Here is a 19896-nt window from a genome sequence, read left to right as displayed (position 1 = left end):
CATGTACAGCTATGCAAAGAAAGAAGAGATAGAGAAATATGCCAGCATGTTCCCATTCGGCCACGGATGCAACGATAATCATACTTGGTCAGTCGCGTCGAATATATGCAATTTGAACAGCAGCCTCGACCCTGGTGCGCATCACTATAGCCCACCGTTCGTCACCTTCCCATCATCAGAAACGCCCACCTATCTCAGTCAGCCCACATAAAGCGCGAGATACGAGGTACTCTAGTTGCCTAGGCAAAGGCTTCGAGTACCGCTCGACCTCTTTCCCATCCTTATATAAGATGAGAGTAGGACGCTCTACTTTCGCATAATCGGAAATAAGCTTGTCATCGCCCACGTCGACTTCATAGAATGCCACCGTGTCACTATACGCATAAGAGGCGAGGTCATCATAGGCGACATCGGTGTCAGACAAACGACGCCGATAGTCACGGAAATTGAAGACGGCGTAGTTCTCTCCGCTGACTACGTTATGATATGTGTTCAAGCTAGTCCATAGTCAGTTACCGGGTATTCCAAAGTATCCACCAACCAAATATAGCTTACTCAGTAATCTTGATCGATCCCATTGTGCCTGCAATTATAGTGAGCGTGGATTCGAATTGAGTGTTGGGTTGTTGTTTTGGGTAGATGGGCTAGCCGTGGAGTATGGTAGAGTCATACTCGGGGCTGGGATGCTCTTAAATAGTTTATTTTTTCTTGGAGCAAAAGCGCCACGTCGGTAGAGACGCAGGTTTTATGGTATGATCATGAAGTGTGGGTATAATAAGCTTAATTTGTGCTACTAGCGTAGACAGAGCGCGCTGGGGTAGGCTACTAATATTGGTTCTGGCCTTGACGTGATTGTGTTGATTCATGATAACGGCTAGCTGGATACTATGGCATTATAGAATCCGACACACAAGTCAGAACAAATACTCATCCCTCCCCGATCCCACAAGTTAACTATCACAGTATGCAGTGAGTGAACACTTCGACCTGTACGGAGCCTGAATCAAGAGTTACCTTCCTCCCCGGGTTCATACGATGTACCCGCTTTTCCCCGTATATGACTGGGCAATAACGCCTGGAAATAAACTCCACTGGAGTCTGGAACACGTCCCTACTAAGTGGTGTTATCTCATACTGACGAAAAACCTTGACCACCGGTTGATGTCTCGTTACATTCGATGACGAACACACTTGCTGAATTTGTTAAGTAACAATGGGTTATGCCACCGTTTCGCAGAAAGATTACAGCACATTCGGTTGTCCGTACCGACATGGTCTCTTGGACATTCTTGGCTGAGGCATCAATTGGCGGGTCCATAGCCGGCCATATTGGGTTGCCTCCGTGGCCTCACCCAGGCCTATTAAAAGCACGCAGTGGACGTCGGGTGCTTTTCCCTGAGTCGGCAGGACGATATTGGAAATTTGCCTCTAGGTCAAGTCATGTCGATGGAATATTTTGGGGCCTACACAGCAGTGGCATGCTTGGCCTGGACTCTTTGTCACTTTCATTTAATGGTTGACGTAAAGACGTGCCGAACTCTGCAGTGTATTACGTCAGATCTTGATTATAGCCTTTTCTATTATAATAGAACCATTCTTGCCTCAATTCGGCTTTGGGGAAAATAGTCTAGAACCCCGCCAAGACGTGTAAATCGCATTCCTCTTGAGTAATGTTACTGGATTCTAAAGAATCGAAGTCGCCGAATTTACGAACCACGAACAATCCACCCTACAGCGTGCCGCAAAGCGGATGAACCCAGGTCAACGAGGTTCTTTTAAATATACAAGCAGTTGAAACTCAACCGCTCCAAACAATTTAGCACTTGATCTAACTAGTTCAAGTTCTGTAAAATATTACAGCCATAATATGTCACTTCGTTCGGTGGCTTGAGTAGATCGAAAAGACTTGGTAATACGGTATACCCTGTGCTCAGTCTTCCAATACAAAACTTGACACTGATGATTTACATCCAAAAACAAGTTAAACCCTCAAATTAATTGTTGAGCTTACTTCGTCGCTTTAAATTACTTGAATCAGTTGACGTCACGGTCCAGGCATCAAATAGAGGTGGTTCAGCGGCTTTCGGTGCAACGAAAGAAGAACCTGATTACCTTGAGATCTGATATGGTCTTGAGTAGGAGAAATGCAGCCTGAATGTAGGACTGCCTAATTTACTAGCCTCGTCTTCAGAAATAACTCTGTACCAGGGAGGGGCCAATCATCAGGTGTACAAGATCTTGCTCTGACGATCAAAACGAACAAGAATCAGTCTTGGTTTTAAATTCTGCTATTATTGGTATCCTTGGTGGGTATTTCCTAACTCCCGAGTTGCCAGGGTACCCTATCTGGTTGGCAAGCCTTTTACTCTGAATACTAGACCCTCCGATATACTTCTATTGGTTAAACTACGGAAGAGCAAATTAAAAAGATCGTCTGTTAAGAACAGTGCTGGGGAGAGAGTAAATTTCTGAATACATATAGAATACATAATGCGTATATGGGATCCCTTGCGAAATCCCCAAGGGTCAAGCTCTCCTGTAATATGGTAGATATTACTGTAAGCTTTGTATTAGAAAACTGAACCCAGGATATTACTAGGTAGAATCATGCAATTCTGTTCACTTCTTGAGGCTACCTATGGGGAGCGATGTACCACGACTTGCTGAGGTAGTAGTAAGAACCGTGATTATAAATTCTTCATAAGGTTTTCATTTTATTCGTAGCAAAAGTAGAAAAATGCAAACATAGTGAGTATGGTAGACATCATCAATCTTTGAACAATTCAACTTTTCACTGCCACTGATTTGCGAATAAAACTGACCATACTAACTACAGGAACCATAAAACTAACCTGAATGGTTATTTCGTCTCCTTCTACCCTTCATTAACACTGCTAACTGAGCAATCAACACAATCCAAACGAGGTGCCACCACAATTTCACTGTTTTACAGACTGATGCCGAAGCCTCCACATGTCACAAGGTGGACTATCCTTCAGACAATCTTGGAGTATATCCCCCGTGGGGTATGGGATACCCGTAACATGTAGTCTGACGCAATGGGGTTACTTGGGTTTCTATTCCTTGTGCTCTATGAACGCTCTTCAATTTAGTTTGCGAAAGGTGATCCGTTGCTGCTGAGGAATCGACCAAGGCGGGCTGCTGTCTGTTGGGCCACTTCTGCCATGATAGCAGGAATTAGGTTAGAGAAACGTGCAAATTGTATATGCGGCCTACATTTGCGTACGATGTATCCCAAGGTTGTTGTTATCAGTAATCGGTATATCTATTGGATGGTTTCATGAGTTCATATTCGTATGATAGCCCTCAGGGTAAGGTGTAACCTCCATCTACGACAAGATCGGCCCCGGTCGTATAACTTGAAGCATCTGAAGCTAGATATAAATAGGCACCTTTGAGCTCATGCGGCAGAGCTTCCCGACCCATTGGGATTTTACCTTTCCAAATATCCTTTGTTTCGTCGGGCACAAATGTCGAAATATCAGTAATAATATACCCAGGCGAGACTGTGTTGGCACGCGCAAATTGAACCCATTCCACCGCAAGTGATTTGCCTGTTAATTATTAGCACGATATGCACGAGCCTCCGTCGAGAGTAATAGCATCAACATACACAAATGGATCACTCCGGCTTTAGCCGCATTATATGCAGCCTGGAGTTGCGGGATGTTGACGATATGGCCGCTCATGGAAGCAGTCGCAACGAAGCTACCATATGTGAAGCTTTCTAGAGGGTTGCCAAAGATGTCTGTACCCTCGGTCTTCTGCCTTCTCCAATGAGCGCCGGCGGCTCTGGCACAATAGAATGTTCCGTCTAGATCTGTTTGCGTCACGTCCCTGTAGTGGTCAAGCGGCGCATCGATCATGGGACCCTGAGTCCACGGAATTCCGGAGTTGGCGATGAAAATGTCTAGACGACCGTTGAGCTCGCGGACACAAGTATTTAATAGCTCTTCGACCTTTTCACTTTCGCGGATGTTTACTTGGTATGCGCGGCCTGGTATATAATCAATTAATGCATCTGGATGAGGCGCACAATTGGAGAATGGAAAGTAATATCCGACATACACTTAACGCCGTACTTGGTCTCGATATTTGCGGCCTCCTCAACGGCTTTGCTATTTCTGTTATACCAAATTGCAACATTGGCGCCTGCCTCCGCGAGTGCATGTGCGACGCTCAAACCGATTCCGGATGCTGCGCCGGTGACGACTGCAGTTTTCCCTTTTAGGGAGAAGAGGGCCATAACACTGTCCTGGACTGGAGGAGTAGTGTTGTTATGGCGGAAAAGGCCATTTACGACTGGACCTTCGGACATTGTGTCTGTTCTCGTGGGTTGAGTATGTGACAAGCTAGTTTGAGAAGACAGGACGAAACACGTACCTCACGTATAGCCCGGGATGCCCGCATTAAATAACCTCCAGATAGACAATGTGCCATCTGTCCTGTGGAGTTCTGTCCCCACTGTAGCTCGAATATTCGTTGATGTTGTCATTGAGAACGCACTATGGCCTTCCGGCGGAAGTACCCCATGGACGGATTGTTCACGGATACCGGGATCATTTACCACAGGGCAGAAGGAATACAACAAAGTTTAAGCGCGTTCCATGGAAAATGGGAGTTCTATCGTCTTCAGGATCTGCCTTATCGCTTACTTGCAAATATAATGGATGCATGGTAGTGCAATATGCTGGCCAAAGGACACGGTGAATGTCCCATATAGTCAATCCCGCAAAAATGCCCGGTTCCGAACACCGTGCATTTCCGGCGGAAGCTAGTCTCTATCAACTAAATCTCGTGGAATCAGTCCTTCATGCGGCATAGTGTTGTGGGTCCCTTCTGTTCTAGTTTAGGCAACGACCCCAGAGTATGTGATCAAGCTGATAACGAAGAAACAACCTGGTCTCCAACTGCAACCGGCTCTACTCCGGAGTATTTCAGGCTACACCGAACTATGTCGTCATCGACGCTTACCAGGGTAAGGCCACCACACTGTACTTTATTGAAGCATGGATATGTTTACATTTCCTTCAGCTGGTGGTGGGCCCGAGACGAGAAACTGGACTGTGGGACGGACCCACAGCACGGCATGTATACACCGACTCTTTGGGATTGACCGGCATATGTTCTCCATCAAAGTACTGTTAAACTGTTGTTTTCTTCAAATCTCCTCTGACGTAGTTTTTTAGTGTAGATCATATAGGTATAGGTGAAGTTCGCACCTGCAGGGTACGTTGCCGAGACCAGGGACGAAGGTCGAAAGAGCACAGTGATATCAGGACTCGATAGCAGTTTTGACCAAATGGAGACCAACCGGAACTAGTTACTAACAGTGGGAAGGATTTTGTATTCTTTCACTTGTATCGCAACCACACATTATATGAGATAGTGCTGTTCTCTGCAATGCCCTCGGCAACCGACCTTCATTTCCAAGGAATATTTCCTCAAACATGTCGAGACCCAGCATTCTGGGGCATATTAGTTTGCCAGGCTACCCATCCTCTCATCCCTGTGCTTCAGAGCCACGCATGATATCGCTCAAACTACTGTACACTTTCCGATGAAGTACCATTCAACTCTGTTTTCGCTATCAGGAAGCATCTGGAAGACATCGGGCTTTATACTTTTTCCACGAATGAGTGCCAATAGAAATTGTTGTGATACTGGAGCTCATATTAGCGACAGACTTCCTCCGGCTAGGCTGGTTATACCTTCGACCCGGGGCGTCAATCACCGCATGTTGCGACTATAACACAGACCTTCTGGGTCACATCCAACTTGAGAACAGGGCAAGTATAGGCAGAAAATGGCGTTGGAAGACGAACCATTCTGCTGCTTGTATCCCTCTCTTGTCGTGTTTTTTCGTCTTTCTTTTCTTTTCCTCTTTTGTTAGTTGCGAAATCTAGTCCGTCATTGGTGTACTTTTCTTTGTAGTGCGCCTTCTGGCTTTTTCTGACTTATTATCTTATATTACTTCCCCGTGGAGACTTTAATAATGAAGCTATCACCACAACCGGCTGGCTATCGAAGCCAGCCGGAATGCCATTTGTCAACCTCTAGCTCCCTTGTTCGGAGTTTTCATGTAGCTGGAGGGGTTGGTCAATAGTTCGTACGCTGATCAGTGTTCGTCCCCGCCCCTTGGGGTGGACTACTCTCTGTGGTGGGACGGTAGCTACCCGCTTTGACTCTGAATCCCATGAATCCCTCGTTTTCTCCACTTACAACGCCATGGCGTCGTAGTTCCACCTCCATCCACACGCTCCTCACAATCGTCGCGGTCAAGCAGTCTATCCAAACCTAGCGATGCATAATATCACCGCGGCCCTTTCCATGCAAGTATTCTTGTGGAAGATAAGATACTCATGGAGAGCAGGTGTTATGCAAACATTAGAGTTCTGGATAGACTAGACGATACTAATAATAATCTACAGTATGTCTGCAAAGCTTCAAAGGAAATCAGAGGGCCTGTTTAGGATTCTGGAAATATTTACGAGAATCTCCATAGACAAAAGCCATACACACAGTATCTAATACGTTAAGACCCACAGGCCTCAAGATTGCGTGCAACCAAGGCAAGCTGCTGTAGACATATTCTGGCATTTGTTCGAGTAATCCGTTGAGTTATCAATTAAAATGGCTTTGTGACCTTCAGTTTAAAGTCCATCCCATCACGCAAAATTCGGATCATCCTTCACTTTGGTGACGCTCTCAACCTTGGGGTCCTCTTCCAGAGACTGCACGTCGTCGTCGAGTACGCGAGCGCTAAAATGGGTCAGCTCTGTATAATAATAGACAAGAACAAGAAGAGAGACATACATGAATGAATATGGAACATTGTTTTCAAATTCATTCTCATTGACAATAATTCCATGAAGGCCTTGCGTTATGCTGTCCTGAAGACTATTAAGGTTCAAATCAGCTCTATATCCCCTATAGGATGTAAGTGTGGATAGGCTAGGATTTACTCTTCAAGGGCCTTTCCCTCGACACCTTCAAACACAGCAATCTATATCTAGTTAGCCGGGATATCCATCAGTGCATGCAAGGGGTACATACACGGTAGTAATGCAAGGACTGGGACATTTTGGTGAGATCGATTTATCAAGAAAATGGGAAGTGGATGAGGGATGGGAGAAAACAGAAGAGGATCTGGTAGGGGAGAAGGAGGGGCATGAATAGTCGACCATTTGAATAGCTGAAGTGGGTTTCAGCTGAGATGCCGATCAACAATCAATTTTCAGCTCTTCGCTCAGCCGGGCCCCTCTTTTCAGCTATCCCACCATCTAGAAATGTCATAATACCCAATCACTGAAGCGGGAGGTGGATATCAAGTCGATCTTCGGCAGACAGAGCAATGCAAGATGATCTTCAATCCTTGGCACCTGTGGTATACAGGATGTATGGAGTAGAACGCGCCCGTTTTTATGTCTATATACTCCGTCGAACTAAATGAAATATCTACTATTTCTTACTAGTATTTGGAGTGTTACCACATACTTTTTAGAAAAGGAATATCACGTCCGTATATAGTGTGACAGACTTTCAATAATGATTATATTGACGTTATCGTATACAGCTATACAGAATTCTAAATGTGAGGGGAAGAAAGAAGGTGTGGTGGGGGCGCGAGGCCCGTGAGCCTCGCGACAAACAAAAACATGCAACCAACAGGAGTATGCCTCAGGCCGTCACATATTGGCACCTTGGCTCAACGCGCATTGGTATGTCTGGTATCTGCTGAATATCCGCCAATATCGAAGTGATATTGAGTAGCATACGATATCCACAAAGTGTGGAGAGGATATGCGGATATCTATAGATATTGAGGATGGTGCCCCAGGCTACTAGGGAATATTCAGCAGAATGCTATATCCATAATTTATAAAAGGATATATCAATATCGATAGATATTAATGCTATTTTCGCAATCTAGGTTTTGTATGTTTACTCGGCCCGAGTACCCTACAGGGCACCGCAGACTTCGGCAGAACTTACTCAAACCCTAGCCCAACCCATCATGGGCTGGGTTTTGGGTCCAACGGTTGAACCCATGATGGAATCTGCCGAAGTCTAGGGCACCGGCATTCCGATAGGCCACCAAACCCCAAATATTCTCCGATGCCAATAGGTTATCAGTCGCAAGTCTGACCCGTCTCAGGGGATATATTTTTAATTTTATATAGCTATCGAATCCTGATGCTTGAATAATAATAGTTAGAATAACACAGCAATAGCCCAAGATCATAAACGTTAATCCATACAATTCTAAGCCTCCGACCAAGAGCATTGACAGGTGTTCGTTTCGGTCGGAACTGGGCTAGGCTGAGCGCCCAGACGTCCGTAGTAAACCTGATTGCGGCCGGTTTACTATTTCATTAGTATATTATATATCAAGGTCACAGGGGAATCCGGATGGTTGGTAAGGAGTGGGAGTGTCATAAAATCCCGTCCGTGCAAATGGAAGGACCGCCCTCGGCCGTTGCGATTTTGATCAGAATGGTTCGGTTTTGATCGCGCCGGTCTTTAATTAAGAAAGCCAGGCACTTTGCTAAGCCCAGGCTTCTGGAACTTTATACGGAGGACATGGCCAAAGCACATCTCGACTAAGGACCCCCTTCCAAGTTGCATTGACATCTCTAGCTAGTACGTTTCTGGGTAGCCTAGCGTGAGAGTTCAGGCGGCGTGAGGTTAGAGGGTGAATGACCCAAGGCTCAGTGCAATTGTGATCCAATGTTGAACGCACGACTACCTTCCATTTTCTCGTGCCCAACCACATAATGAGCCACGAATTTAATATTGCTGATGAAACTTCATGTGGCTGTTAGTTCCAGCGATGATCGGCCAGTCAGAGCCCTGGTTTCACCGGAAGTGCCTGCCAAGACTGTGAACTTTATTAAGGAGAAAAATTTCCACGTCATATAAATGTAGATAAGGATTTTCCTATCTGCGGCGAAGACCAGTAAGAAGCGTTCTGACTGGCGTAATCGTGGGATAACGCGTGGAAGCTCGTATTTATGGATCCTAGGGCATAATCTCGGAGCTTTATAGCTTACCATTGTCTCGGGCTGACCAGGCTCGGTATGAAATGTCTTACCTCACTCAAGCTAACCTTAGTTTGCGATTACAGACGCACTACTTTTAGCCTGGCATGTTCTCCGCGCTGGGGAAATAGCCTCATATGAAGGCCAAGTTCTGGGTCGCCAAATGTTGCCACATACGGTACGAGGAGCGTTATTCTCGGCGCGGGAAGACGGACGCAGGCCGAGGTCCAACCTTGGAGAACTGGCCCCGGGCAAGACTTGCTTTTCGTGCCACTCCATGCTTGGTACATACGTACACACAACCACAGCACCAAGGATAAAGTTGAGTATTATCCACCACGAAATCTTATTTTTGGGCGAGGCAATCCCTGTATCTTCCGAATGTTCTTGTCAATCCTCCAACCCTTGCAAGCTCCACGTGTGCGCCACGGTACTATCCCCATTAAGCTTGGTAGATGGCTGGCCCGTGTCCACAGTGGATCCAGCTCAGTACTTCATAGTTGGTAGCCACACCTTTCAGTCCCAAGGAATGAAATTCCCTTGGGACCCGTAGTTGCCAACGCCTTCTTGTGATTTTCGCCGAGTCAGGTCCCTATGTGTCCATATATGAGCCAGGTCTCTCTCCCGTATTAATCATCACACCGATGGCTACTACGGGAATCGCTATTGTCCCTCTACATCCATCGGGCCGGGATGTCAAATGTCAATAGCTGGGTGTGGTTGGCAGTCGTACTGCTGATCGGTAGGTTATTTTAGTGTTGGGCAAATCTGCGGATCTCTAACGGGCTCACTCTAGCATTACTACGCTATGTCTCCCGTTGGCTTCAACTGGGGACGCCGAAAAATTTCCAAATAGAAGACCTTGTGATGATCGTCAACGTGGTATGCCGGCAATCTGAATGCTTGCTGGAGTTTTTGAACCGACTAACCATGCCAGATTCTCTACATTTTATTGACGGTTTATCTGGTTGAGGTTGATAAGCACGGGACCAACGGGATTCCCTTAGACAAAGTCGACCAGATCGATCCCTCAACGATCCCGGATCGTATCAAGGGCAGTAAGCTGGTCATTGTAGTGGAACAGCTATGGCTAGGAGTCATCTGGGGATGCAAGGCATGCTTGCTCTTGCTATACTCGGCCATGACGTGAGTGAACAGACTCCCCTCAGCGATCGAAATCTAAACAATCGATAGGTTGGGCCTGTCGCAACATCTAATCGTCAAATTAATCGGCGCATTCTGTGTGCTGAGTTTCGTGGTAGTTGAAATCCTCTTTTTCGGAGTATGGTGTCACCCTTTCTCGGCGTACTGGTCGGTCCCACCAAAGAATGTACAGTGTTCCGTCTACCGCAACCACCTCATTCTAGTCCTGGCCCTGAATGTCGCTACGGACCTGATGATCATGTGCATCCCACTACCACTATTGATCAAGGCCAAGCTGAGCCTGTCCAAGAAGCTCACGCTATGCGCCGTTTTCTCGCTGGGGATTTTCGTCATCCTCTGCTCTGTCCTCTCCAAGTACTATTCGATCTGGAATCCCTACGGAGACCGCTGGGTAGACTGGTACGTCCGAGAGGCAGCAACCGCCATCGTTGTGGCGAATATCCCTCAAACATGGACCCTGTTCCGCCGGATGTTCAACTGGAAATCCTTCTTGGCACACTCGTCCTATAACCGCAGCCACAGCCGAAGCAAGTACACCAACCGTCTTGATAGCTCGACTATGCATCTTTCGCGATTCAAGGGCGATAAGTCGCACACGCGCTCCGTCGACATCACGGCATCTGGCGAGCATATTAATTCGGAACAGCCGTTGGAAATCTGGGAGCATCGCCAGTTCCACGTCACGAATGAACCGGGGGAATCGAGTGATGGTGGTAGTCAGAGCAGTATCAGCTTGGAGTATGATACCACTGGGCTGAATCCCCAGGGGAAGGCGACCGTGACGACAACATCGTAATTGAATAACTGCGTGACGCGGTATGGGTGGCTGGGATGAAACAATCACACGCTAGAGTCTGAGTCTTTTGAGCCATTATTGCTTTTAGTGTGTCATTAGAGTCATACGTACATAGATAATTAGAGATGCTTCGATGATAGAGGCCACCCTAAGGGTTCGGAGACCACTCTGCTCATACCGATACCCCGGAACCCACCGGCCAAGCCTCTCCGGCATTAACTGACCAGGGTTCAATCCTTCCGTGCAGGATTCGTCACCCACGTTGCCTGCAGCTAGCCCATGCAGATTCCCAATATCCGTGCCGGCAATAGTGGAGCCAATACCCGAGTACAATACTAGGGATCTGTGGACCATGTCTACGTAGGAAATTCTGCCTAGATAGTAAGCCGTCACAGAACGATAGAGAATGAGCACGAATGTGGTCTTTAGGTAGGTGTTGTTTTAAAGTTGCGTTGAATGCCTTGGATATCTAAGCTCAATCTCCGTGCTTCTGTACAACCAAAAATCAAGACATATCCAGGAAAATATCAGGATCCTGCAGCTCCACATCTGCCTGAAAGCTTATCTAGACGTATACCCTACACCTTCGAAGCGAAGCACTAGCTTCCTTCAGTATCTTTCTGATTTATATCTACTACCTTAATTCTTCCACCTTCTCATACTTCGCTTCGTTCATAATAGTATCCCTTCATAGAGATAGACAGAACGTCACACGATGCCTGACCTGGTATTTAATCGGATCTCTCCGGTAAAGTAATTTTCATCACAGGAGGTAAGCTATCCCACGTCGACCACGTCATATTCCATCTGACAACATAGGAACGGCGGGTGTGGGTGCTCAGTCGGTCACTCAACTTGCCAAGCATTCTCCAGCGCGGATTTATATCAGCGGTCGGAACGCGACAAGCGCAGAGACAATTATCAATGAAATTGCCGAGTCTGGGTCGAATACACCTGTCTCGTTTGTCGAATGCGACCTCGCCTCTCTAGATTTCGTTAAAAAGGCCGCGGAAGACATACTGGCAAAAGAATCACGACTCGATGTGCTCATGTGTAACGCAGGTATCATGGCCCTCCCGCCAGACCTAACAAAAGACGGCTACGAGGTGCAGTTTGGCACCAACCATCTGGGCCACGCACTACTGATCCAAAAGCTGTTACCACTACTGCAACATACCGCCGAAACAGGTGTGGATGTACGTGTCATTATCCTCACATCTATAGGTTATCAGCTGCATCCTTCTGGTGGGATCGTTTTTGATGACTTGAAAACTACGCAGGATTACGGCGTCTTCGGATCCTGGAGACGGTACGGCCAGAGCAAGCTCGCTAATATTCTGTCTGCTCGCAAATTGGCTCGTCGGTATCCGGACATTACCACCGTCTCTGTTCACCCTGGGGTGATCACTACCCGGCTGGTTGAGAACTTGGGATGGGCACATCGCTGGTTTATCTATGCGACTACCTTTAATCAAATGATGACACTGGAGGAGGGTGTGTATAGCCAGTTGTGGGCTGCTATGACGTCCAAAGATCGTTTGGAAACCGGACAGTTTTGTATGCCGGGCATGATGATATATTGGCTAGTCGACTTTGGGAGTGGACGGATGAGGCGTTGAAAGAATACTATAATTAACTTGGAAACTTGTATTTATCTATAGTTTCTTGTCACTTTTATGTTTCTTCCTTCTTTTCTTTTACTTTTGTTCCTGGTTTTATCCATCCTATTGGTGAGTAATGTGTATAATGTCGGGATATATATCTTCACTAGTCCAATAACAGCGTACACATCATTCCATGTTTTAAGCACAAGATCTGTTCGTATCTGCAACGATTATGCTAACATAAGACCGATATCATTATAATTATATAGATTACGATTACCATCATTTCCTTCATGGCTGATCTAAGGGTCGAGACTGGTCAGTGACGATCGACCGAATTGGACTAGACCTATAGTCACGTGCAGCGCTATACCTGAAGTGACGTTAGTGACTCGTCCATTCAACAATCGAGATTCAAGAACGATCGCCGTATGCATTATACTCGCCGCAAAATTCCAGGTGACACTCGTTATAAATTATTTGGCATAGATTCATCATTGTGCTTGCAGCTCTGAAATGCCTGACTTAAATCCTGCTCCGCGAGGTGGCAGGAATAGGAGTGCATGCGATCTATGTCGGCATAGAAAGGTACATTGACTCCCGGCGATATCCCGATAATAAGGCTTGGATTCGCGAATGACCTGTCAACATCTGATCCAGATTCGTTGTGATCGCGCCCAACCTTCTTGTGAGAACTGCTCCTTGGCGCGAGTGTCCTGTACCTTTACTGTGAAGCCAGCCGAGGCGCGTAAAAGCATCAGACAGTAAGACACATCCCGAAGCTCTCCGTTGAGTTCCAGTGGCCTGAGCATATCACATCTAGGCGACTCTCTGAGACTCAGCGCCATGTACAAAATCTTGAAAACTTGATCACCAACAGTAACGCAGGCTCTTGTGGTCCAGCGAAAGCTTCGTCTACTCATAATAAATATTCTACACAATCTCATTTTCATGACACGGCTGGCTTTGATAACGCCCTGTCTACGTTTCAACAGCATCTCGAATACTCCTGGCCCGGAGGCGACCGGTCATCCCACAGGGCCAGCTTCTGCTCCGCAATCTTTCACTACACTGGTTCTCACTTTGATCTTGACGACTTCTTCCATCAAGTCGCGGAATCATACCGATCGCGATATGGCATAGAAGAAAAAAAGCAAGCGATCTCCCAGTGGCCTGACAAGCGTTTGGTCAAGAATTGTATTGAGTATTATGATCGCAAAGGACTTTACTCTGTGTTCCCCATAGTCGATATCCGTGTGATCCGTGAACTCCTGGACGCGGGTGTGCTAGACGACCCATCCAAAGCCAGTCCGGTAGCCAACAAAGCATGCCTAGTGGCATTTACGGCGCTCATCGCTCAGCTACATCGCCATAGCCCAATGTTCGCGCACGCTAAGCCAGATACCTACGTACGCGCGGTATTATCGCTGTTACCGGACTTATTCATGGAGGAGGCAGACGTGAGAACGTTGGAAACGTTCATCATCTTGGTAAGTGGGTAAGTCATGGAATGAAGCCCATATCTCATTTATGCAGACAATATACATCCCGCCGACCGGGCAAAGTTACCCGGCCGAAATGATGCTTGCCGCAGCTGTACGTATCCTGTATAAGCTTGGTGGCCACCGACAACGCGATCCCAACCAGGATGGCGGGAACCACAACCATTACCATATACGCTCTCTGTTCTGGTTGAGTTATTGGATGGACAAAGAAATGTCATTACGCGCGTGCCGTGAACCGATGATAAACGACGCAAGCTGCGACTTGGAACTGCCGTCCACCTATGTATCCCAATCTTCCACATATCAATTCCTACAGGCACCTCTGTCGTCCGACATACTGTTATATCCTTCCGACCTCCGCCTTGCCCTGATTAAGTCGAAAATATATCGTCTGCTTCACTCAGACTCAAGCCGTACACAGCCCGAATCTACTAAAATGCAACGAATCCTTGAATTAGATCAAGAGCTGAGTGCTTTAGAGTCAAGCTTTCCTGCACATTGCCAGCCCCATGTTTTCGCAACCCCAGACTGCCCTTTGTACGCGTTCCATGATCTTAGCATGCGTGGTGTGACCCTGCACTTGGATTACTACTATTGCGTGAAAAGGATCCACGAGGCAAGTGCCGCCTGCAGCACACAGTACTCCTTCTCGTCGGGAATGGAGCTCTCATACCAGACATCTCGATGCATGTTGCTCTACATTAACCAAGTACGCTCTTTTATCACCTGGCATAGTTTCTGGTTCGTACCAACCGCTATCTCCGATCCATTCCTACTGAAAAACTGACAATTGACTGTGGGCTAGGATATATGCTCAATGGTTATTATCGGCTGTAATATCGCTGTTCTATCACTGCATGTCGAATCCCACGTCCCCAACATTCTCGGGAGATCTTGAAATCCTCGAAAATACGAGAGACATTTTCACTTCGCTTATGCGCAATACCGAAGGCGGGAACTGTATTGCGCCGTTCTACATTACCGAGGCTTTTGTTGACACTCTCATCCAATTCGCCAAGCAATCCTACATGAAAGCGACTGCCATATGAGCATTAACGTGTACACTACTTTTTCCGATACCGTACAAAGCTTTTTCACCATAATATGACCCCAATAAGCATCCGATGGATGCAGAATGTGCGCCAGGAATAAAGTTACGATTTCCATGGCTGAACAGTCCGTAGACAGCATTTTTGACACAAGGCAAGAAGGATCAAAAAGGACCTTCCGGCTGCTCTAAGAATGGGTCTAGATGCACTACTCAACCCCACGAGTCACACCTCTGGCTGGGTACGTCACAGACGGAACAAATGCCGTTACTTTAAATTACCTTCGGTATTCATTGGCGGCATTAAGCTGACTGTAGCCTCATGATGTACGTCCTGCGGACCTGGAGGACCTCGAATTCCACCACAGGTGCTCAAACTTGAGCTCTTGGCAAAGGCTCGGGTTGCAATTGACTTTATGAGTGGCCGTAGGATCGTTGATTGGTCTTTAAGGCCATATGCAGAGGTTTGAAGTGCTGAGCGATTGAGGCACGGCTCCACAGTTGAAACGCTTAGTGGCAACAAGGAGAAGCTGGTACATGCGCCAAGAAACACCGGCATCTGTATCTGGACCCGCTTGCACGCTCCGAACCAATAACTGCATTTCTGCTGAATAAGCGGGCCGTTTTTGCGCCGAGACGTGAGGTGCCAAGCCCTGATAACCCAGCGTGCGTCGACGCAGTATAGGAGAGCATTTCGTTCTCATTGCCTATGAGCGGAGGAGAATTACCAACTGACTCGGTATAATCGGGTTCCTACATATCCGAAGAGCTTACCGTGAACATCCTTACCTCTAGAGGTCTTCCAAGGAGCATAAGCCGTGAATAAAATGCTTGAACTGTTCCTTATCAGCTGCATTACTACACTACTACGCATGGGTCTCATGACTCTCATCAAAGGCCAAGTCAATACCCCGAATTGTATCATTACAGCATGTGCCCTGGTCTGAAAATTACTCAAGTCCGAGTTGATACTCAATAGACACTTTAATTTGTTCCCTACTTCCGGAGACGTGGAAACTTGAATTGAAGCGTACCCCAGCGAGTACTTCGGCAGACATAGATGCATAATATCCTGCGCCCCAAAACATAGACAGTTTTGGCTGCAGATCTTCTGGCTCTCCAGATTCAATCCACTGCTCCCGCGGCCCCACTATACGGACCGTGAAGCCCAGTCACATTCGACCCATTCGTCATTCCAGGAGCGACTTACTTTGATAGGTCGCGAAATACTATTGAATAGTGATTGACACACTGCGTTGCCGTTTTAAGGAGGTCGAATTCTTTCTGCCTATATCTCGAACATTCAAGCCGGAGCTTGCTGACGACGATTGTGACGAACCAGGACGGATTCGTCGACCAGAAATAGACCTTGGTAGAAGATGGAATTCCGTCTGCTCATCGCTCCGCAAGTTGGACCATGGTGATTGGGGTATATATTGGGTCATCATTGCCGCTTCCAGCATGATACTCACTCAGATCTTCTTTTCAATAGCTTACCACCAGTGATATCTTCCTGCTCTTCCATCCCTCAATATGCAGATTGTTTCTTTGAGCAAGTTGGCTATGCTAGGCCTAGCCGGCCTGGCAATTGCCCACCCCGGCGTCCACGAGCCCAACTCAATGTCGCATTCTGCGAAGAGAAGCTTCCTCAACAACGCAAAGCGTTCTCTCAGCCAATGCAGCAGCCACCTGGAGCGCCGTGGACTCAACGACCGGATCCAGGCACGCCGTGCGGCCGCGTACGAGATGTACCGCAAGCGCAGCATTGATACTCGCGACTACAACCCCTCCGTGAACACCTCGCACCACTCCTCCCTCGATGTGACCTCCCAAACCACCGAGCAGGAGCTGTTTGCGAAGAACCCCGTGTGCATTCTGTCCCCCGAAGGAGAAATCGGACCCTTCTGGGTGAAGGGCGAGCTGGTGCGGTCTGACGTCAGGGACGGCGAACCCGGTATTCCGATTATCATGGATGGCCAGTTCATCGACATTGAGACCTGCGAGCCCATCAAGGATCTCTACTGGGATGTGTGGAACTGCAACTCCACCGGTGTCTACTCCGGCGTCCAGAGCTCCATGAACGGCAACGGCGACGACGACTCGAACCTCGACAAGACCTTCCTGCGCGGTGTCCAGAAGACCGACGCCGACGGTGTCGCGCAGTTCCAGTCCATGTTCCCCGGCCACTACTCCGGCAGAACTACCCACGTCCACGTCGTTGCCCACGTCGGTGCCACCCAGCTGCAGAACAACACCATCACCGGTGGCCACGTCGCTCACATCGGTCAGCTCTTCTTCGATCAGGACCTCGTTTACAAGGTCGAGGCCACTTACCCTTACAACACGAACAATGTCTCCATCACCACCAACGCCGATGATCACGTCGTCCAGGACGAGACTGAAGATAGCGCTTCTGACCCATTCTTCGAGTATGCTTTCCTCGGAGATGCCCTTGAGGATGGTATCTATGCTTGGATTACCCTGGGCGTCAATGTGTCGGCCAGTTATGACACTAGCTATGCTGCTACCTTGACTGCGTCCGGCGGTGTCTCCAACTCCAACAGCAACCCTGGTGACGCTGTTAACTTCTGATCTTGCATATCAGCGGCTGGAAACGGATTATTGAGATAATCTAGCACATGTCATTGTATTTGTGTCCATTTCACTCACTCGCTCTCTGGATGCACTTGTTGTTAAATAGTCACTTTGCTTTCTTGTATCTAAGCTTACCAATAGTATGTGCAGTCATTTTTCGACCAGTCTTCATTTCAAGATACCTGACACCATGAGTCACGTCATGTGAGTTGCGTGGCTGAAATATGTAAGCTGGGGAGAAGTTAGACCGGACATCCGAGAAGCTTCGTCTTTACTGTGTAGCTAGTAAATAAGTAACATAGTATTCCGAAGATGTAAGACTGTCACAACTGCTCGCAATCACAGGACACTATGCTGGTCGACCAGAAATATCCCTACCATATTTCCACTGATGCGTTCGGTGTATTGCAATCGGCTAGACCTGTGCAGGCCAAGGAAAAGTAATAAAACAGGAGGTATGTTTCGCTCCGTGTGTACTAATTGCTAAAGAGTGACCTATTGATGTAATTAAACTATGAAGGAGGAACATATCGATAGTCAATGGCATAGCTATCGATATTATTAAGAAATTATAAATCCTAGAACATATGGATAAGCTTAAGAACTAGGCAACCTTTAAAAATGGAACTGGAATAGAAACATCCCGTACTAAAAACTTGACCCAGCGATATGGGCCGTGCTTATTGATGTTTCAAGCCCAATTTGGAGGAGTATGAATGGACCTGAAGCAAAAATAGAGGGCGATCGTTGATCCGCTCTCGGGTTCGGGTTCGGGTTCGGATGCGGGACCAGACCCTAAATTGCTGCTTGTTATTCGTTCAGTTCAAATTAGACTTATCATGTTTAAATTTAGGCAGCATCTATATGCTGTATGGAAAATCCTAATCGAGAAGGGTCTAGATTAGACGATAGCGAAGAGGAGAGTATGGTTTCAACTTTGAAAACAGGAAGGAATTGCACATGGGGATTACATTCATACTAGGAGAGTTACATTCTTAAAGTCTCCTGGTATCCTATCTATCCTTGATGAAAATCCCTGATCTAGGAAAGGGTAGTTTCCTCCATTGCTATATCTATAGTAGTACCCTTTCTTGGTGTAAACCTTGTTCGATCGAAAGCTCGCGGGCCAAGCATCCGCAGGATCGACACGCTCTTGGCACCTATGTATCTGCGCTGGCTGAGATCCTACTAGATCTGGCTCTCCGTAACCGTTGAAGCTAGCTCCGTACAGCCTCAGACCTGGCTAGAAACCAAGAAAAGTCTGAGATGAATGTAAATACATCAAATCTGGCTGCCTTGAGCAAAGCGGATACGAAAGCCGACGTCTCCATCACCAGCAACTCCCACCATCTCTTGGCTTCGTTCAGGAAACATGTATATAAGGGCGAGTTGTAGAAAGTAAATATGCATCAGTTTATCCTGCGATCTCAAGACGCAATCAATATCTCAATCCTCACTATCCCGACAGAACACCACAACGCAACAGCCATAACACAATGAACCTGTTCGACACCCGCTGGAAACTCCCCCTCCACTGCTTCCAGATATTCCTAATCGTGATGGTGATCGGGCTTTCAATCCCTCGGCTCTTCATGAAGAACCAGCCCCGTACGCGAGCTAGCACAATAGGTCTCGGAATGGTACGCCTCTATCCTTCCGTCCCCCAAAAAACCCACAACTAACCATAGGAACCAATCCAGGGCGCAAAATCCTTAGTGATCATCCTCTACCAACTGTTAACCGAGCACGTCGCCGCCCTCCGCAAATGGGGAAGTCTGAAAGCATACACGATCCTCAATGCCCTGGAGATCGTCTTCTGGGCCGCAGTCGCGGTCTTGACTATCCAGGCCAATGTGCAGATGTGTGTGGCGCCGGGCTGCATCTTGGGCTGGGGTGTGGCTATCACGGGTATCAATTTGAGGTATAGTAGTTGTGAAGAATGGATGGAGGTATTGTGTGGCTGATGCAGTTTGGGGATAGTGTTTTGGCGATCTATGCGACTGTTTTATGCTATCGCGATTGGAAGCAGTCTAAGGGTTGCGTGAGGTCGGATGGGTATAAGAGGGCCCATGAGTTGAGGAGTAGTAGTCCTGTTCCCAGTGTGTGATTGGGATTTGGTGGC

At 47.4% G+C, this 19896-nt stretch overlaps 6 protein-coding genes across 6 annotated transcripts; 4 read left to right on the top strand and 2 right to left on the bottom strand.

The window, feature by feature from the left end:
• Nucleotides 1-175: 175 nt before the first annotated feature.
• Nucleotides 176-578, bottom strand: BDV37DRAFT_278676 (uncharacterized protein; the record flags this gene model as incomplete). Its single annotated transcript, XM_032086123.1, has 2 exons — nucleotides 176-497; nucleotides 556-578. The coding sequence occupies 2 exons, from the start codon at nucleotides 576-578 to the stop codon at nucleotides 176-178; spliced, it is 345 nt and encodes a 114-aa protein (XP_031945986.1).
• A 2749-nt stretch (nucleotides 579-3327) lies between these two features.
• On the bottom strand, nucleotides 3328-4382 carry BDV37DRAFT_295260 (SDR family oxidoreductase; the record flags this gene model as incomplete). Its single annotated transcript, XM_032089820.1, has 3 exons — nucleotides 4090-4382; nucleotides 3635-4018; nucleotides 3328-3575 (listed from the first exon to the last, which is right to left on the bottom strand). The coding sequence occupies exons 1-3, from the start codon at nucleotides 4337-4339 to the stop codon at nucleotides 3328-3330; spliced, it is 882 nt and encodes a 293-aa protein (XP_031945985.1). The 5' UTR covers nucleotides 4340-4382.
• Nucleotides 4383-9755: 5373 nt separating this feature from the next.
• On the top strand, nucleotides 9756-11022 carry BDV37DRAFT_268290 (UbiD family decarboxylase; the record flags this gene model as incomplete). The annotated part of the gene is made up of 4 exons (XM_032084153.1): nucleotides 9756-9804; nucleotides 9859-9944; nucleotides 10000-10208; nucleotides 10257-11022. 4 exons carry the CDS (start codon nucleotides 9756-9758, stop codon nucleotides 11020-11022), a joined length of 1110 nt encoding a protein of 369 aa, XP_031945984.1.
• A 2120-nt stretch (nucleotides 11023-13142) lies between these two features.
• Nucleotides 13143-15864, top strand: BDV37DRAFT_268289 (fungal specific transcription factor domain-containing protein; the record flags this gene model as incomplete). Its single annotated transcript, XM_032084152.1, has 5 exons — nucleotides 13143-13214; nucleotides 13622-14116; nucleotides 14163-14821; nucleotides 15642-15643; nucleotides 15710-15864. 5 exons carry the CDS (start codon nucleotides 13143-13145, stop codon nucleotides 15862-15864), a joined length of 1383 nt encoding a protein of 460 aa, XP_031945983.1.
• A 434-nt stretch (nucleotides 15865-16298) lies between these two features.
• BDV37DRAFT_238158 (intradiol ring-cleavage dioxygenase) lies at nucleotides 16299-17873 on the top strand. The gene is made up of 2 exons (XM_032080809.1): nucleotides 16299-17454; nucleotides 17514-17873. The coding sequence occupies exons 1-2, from the start codon at nucleotides 16713-16715 to the stop codon at nucleotides 17555-17557; spliced, it is 786 nt and encodes a 261-aa protein (XP_031945982.1). The 5' UTR covers nucleotides 16299-16712; the 3' UTR covers nucleotides 17558-17873.
• Nucleotides 17874-19333: 1460 nt separating this feature from the next.
• Nucleotides 19334-19881, top strand: BDV37DRAFT_278671 (uncharacterized protein; the record flags this gene model as incomplete). Its single annotated transcript, XM_032086122.1, has 3 exons — nucleotides 19334-19414; nucleotides 19475-19695; nucleotides 19755-19881. The coding sequence occupies 3 exons, from the start codon at nucleotides 19334-19336 to the stop codon at nucleotides 19879-19881; spliced, it is 429 nt and encodes a 142-aa protein (XP_031945981.1).
• Between the last annotated feature and the right edge of the window lie 15 nt (nucleotides 19882-19896).

Source organism: Aspergillus pseudonomiae, assembly GCF_009193645.1.
Source record: "Aspergillus pseudonomiae strain CBS 119388 unplaced genomic scaffold BDV37scaffold_5, whole genome shotgun sequence".
Lineage (NCBI taxonomy): Eukaryota > Fungi > Ascomycota > Eurotiomycetes > Eurotiales > Aspergillaceae > Aspergillus > Aspergillus pseudonomiae.
This window is presented reverse-complemented; position numbering and strand designations above follow the sequence as displayed.

What these genes read in the sequence shown, in the direction of transcription:
- BDV37DRAFT_238158 (XM_032080809.1), top strand. Translation starts at nt 16,713, where the DNA reads ATGCAGATTGTTTCTTTGAGCAAGTTGGCTATGCTAGGCCTAGCCGGC. An exon ending in CATCACCGGTGGCCACGTCG is followed by an intron (nt 17,455 to 17,513) that starts CTCACATCGGTC and finishes GAGGCCACTTAC; the next exon opens with CCTTACAACACGAACAATGT.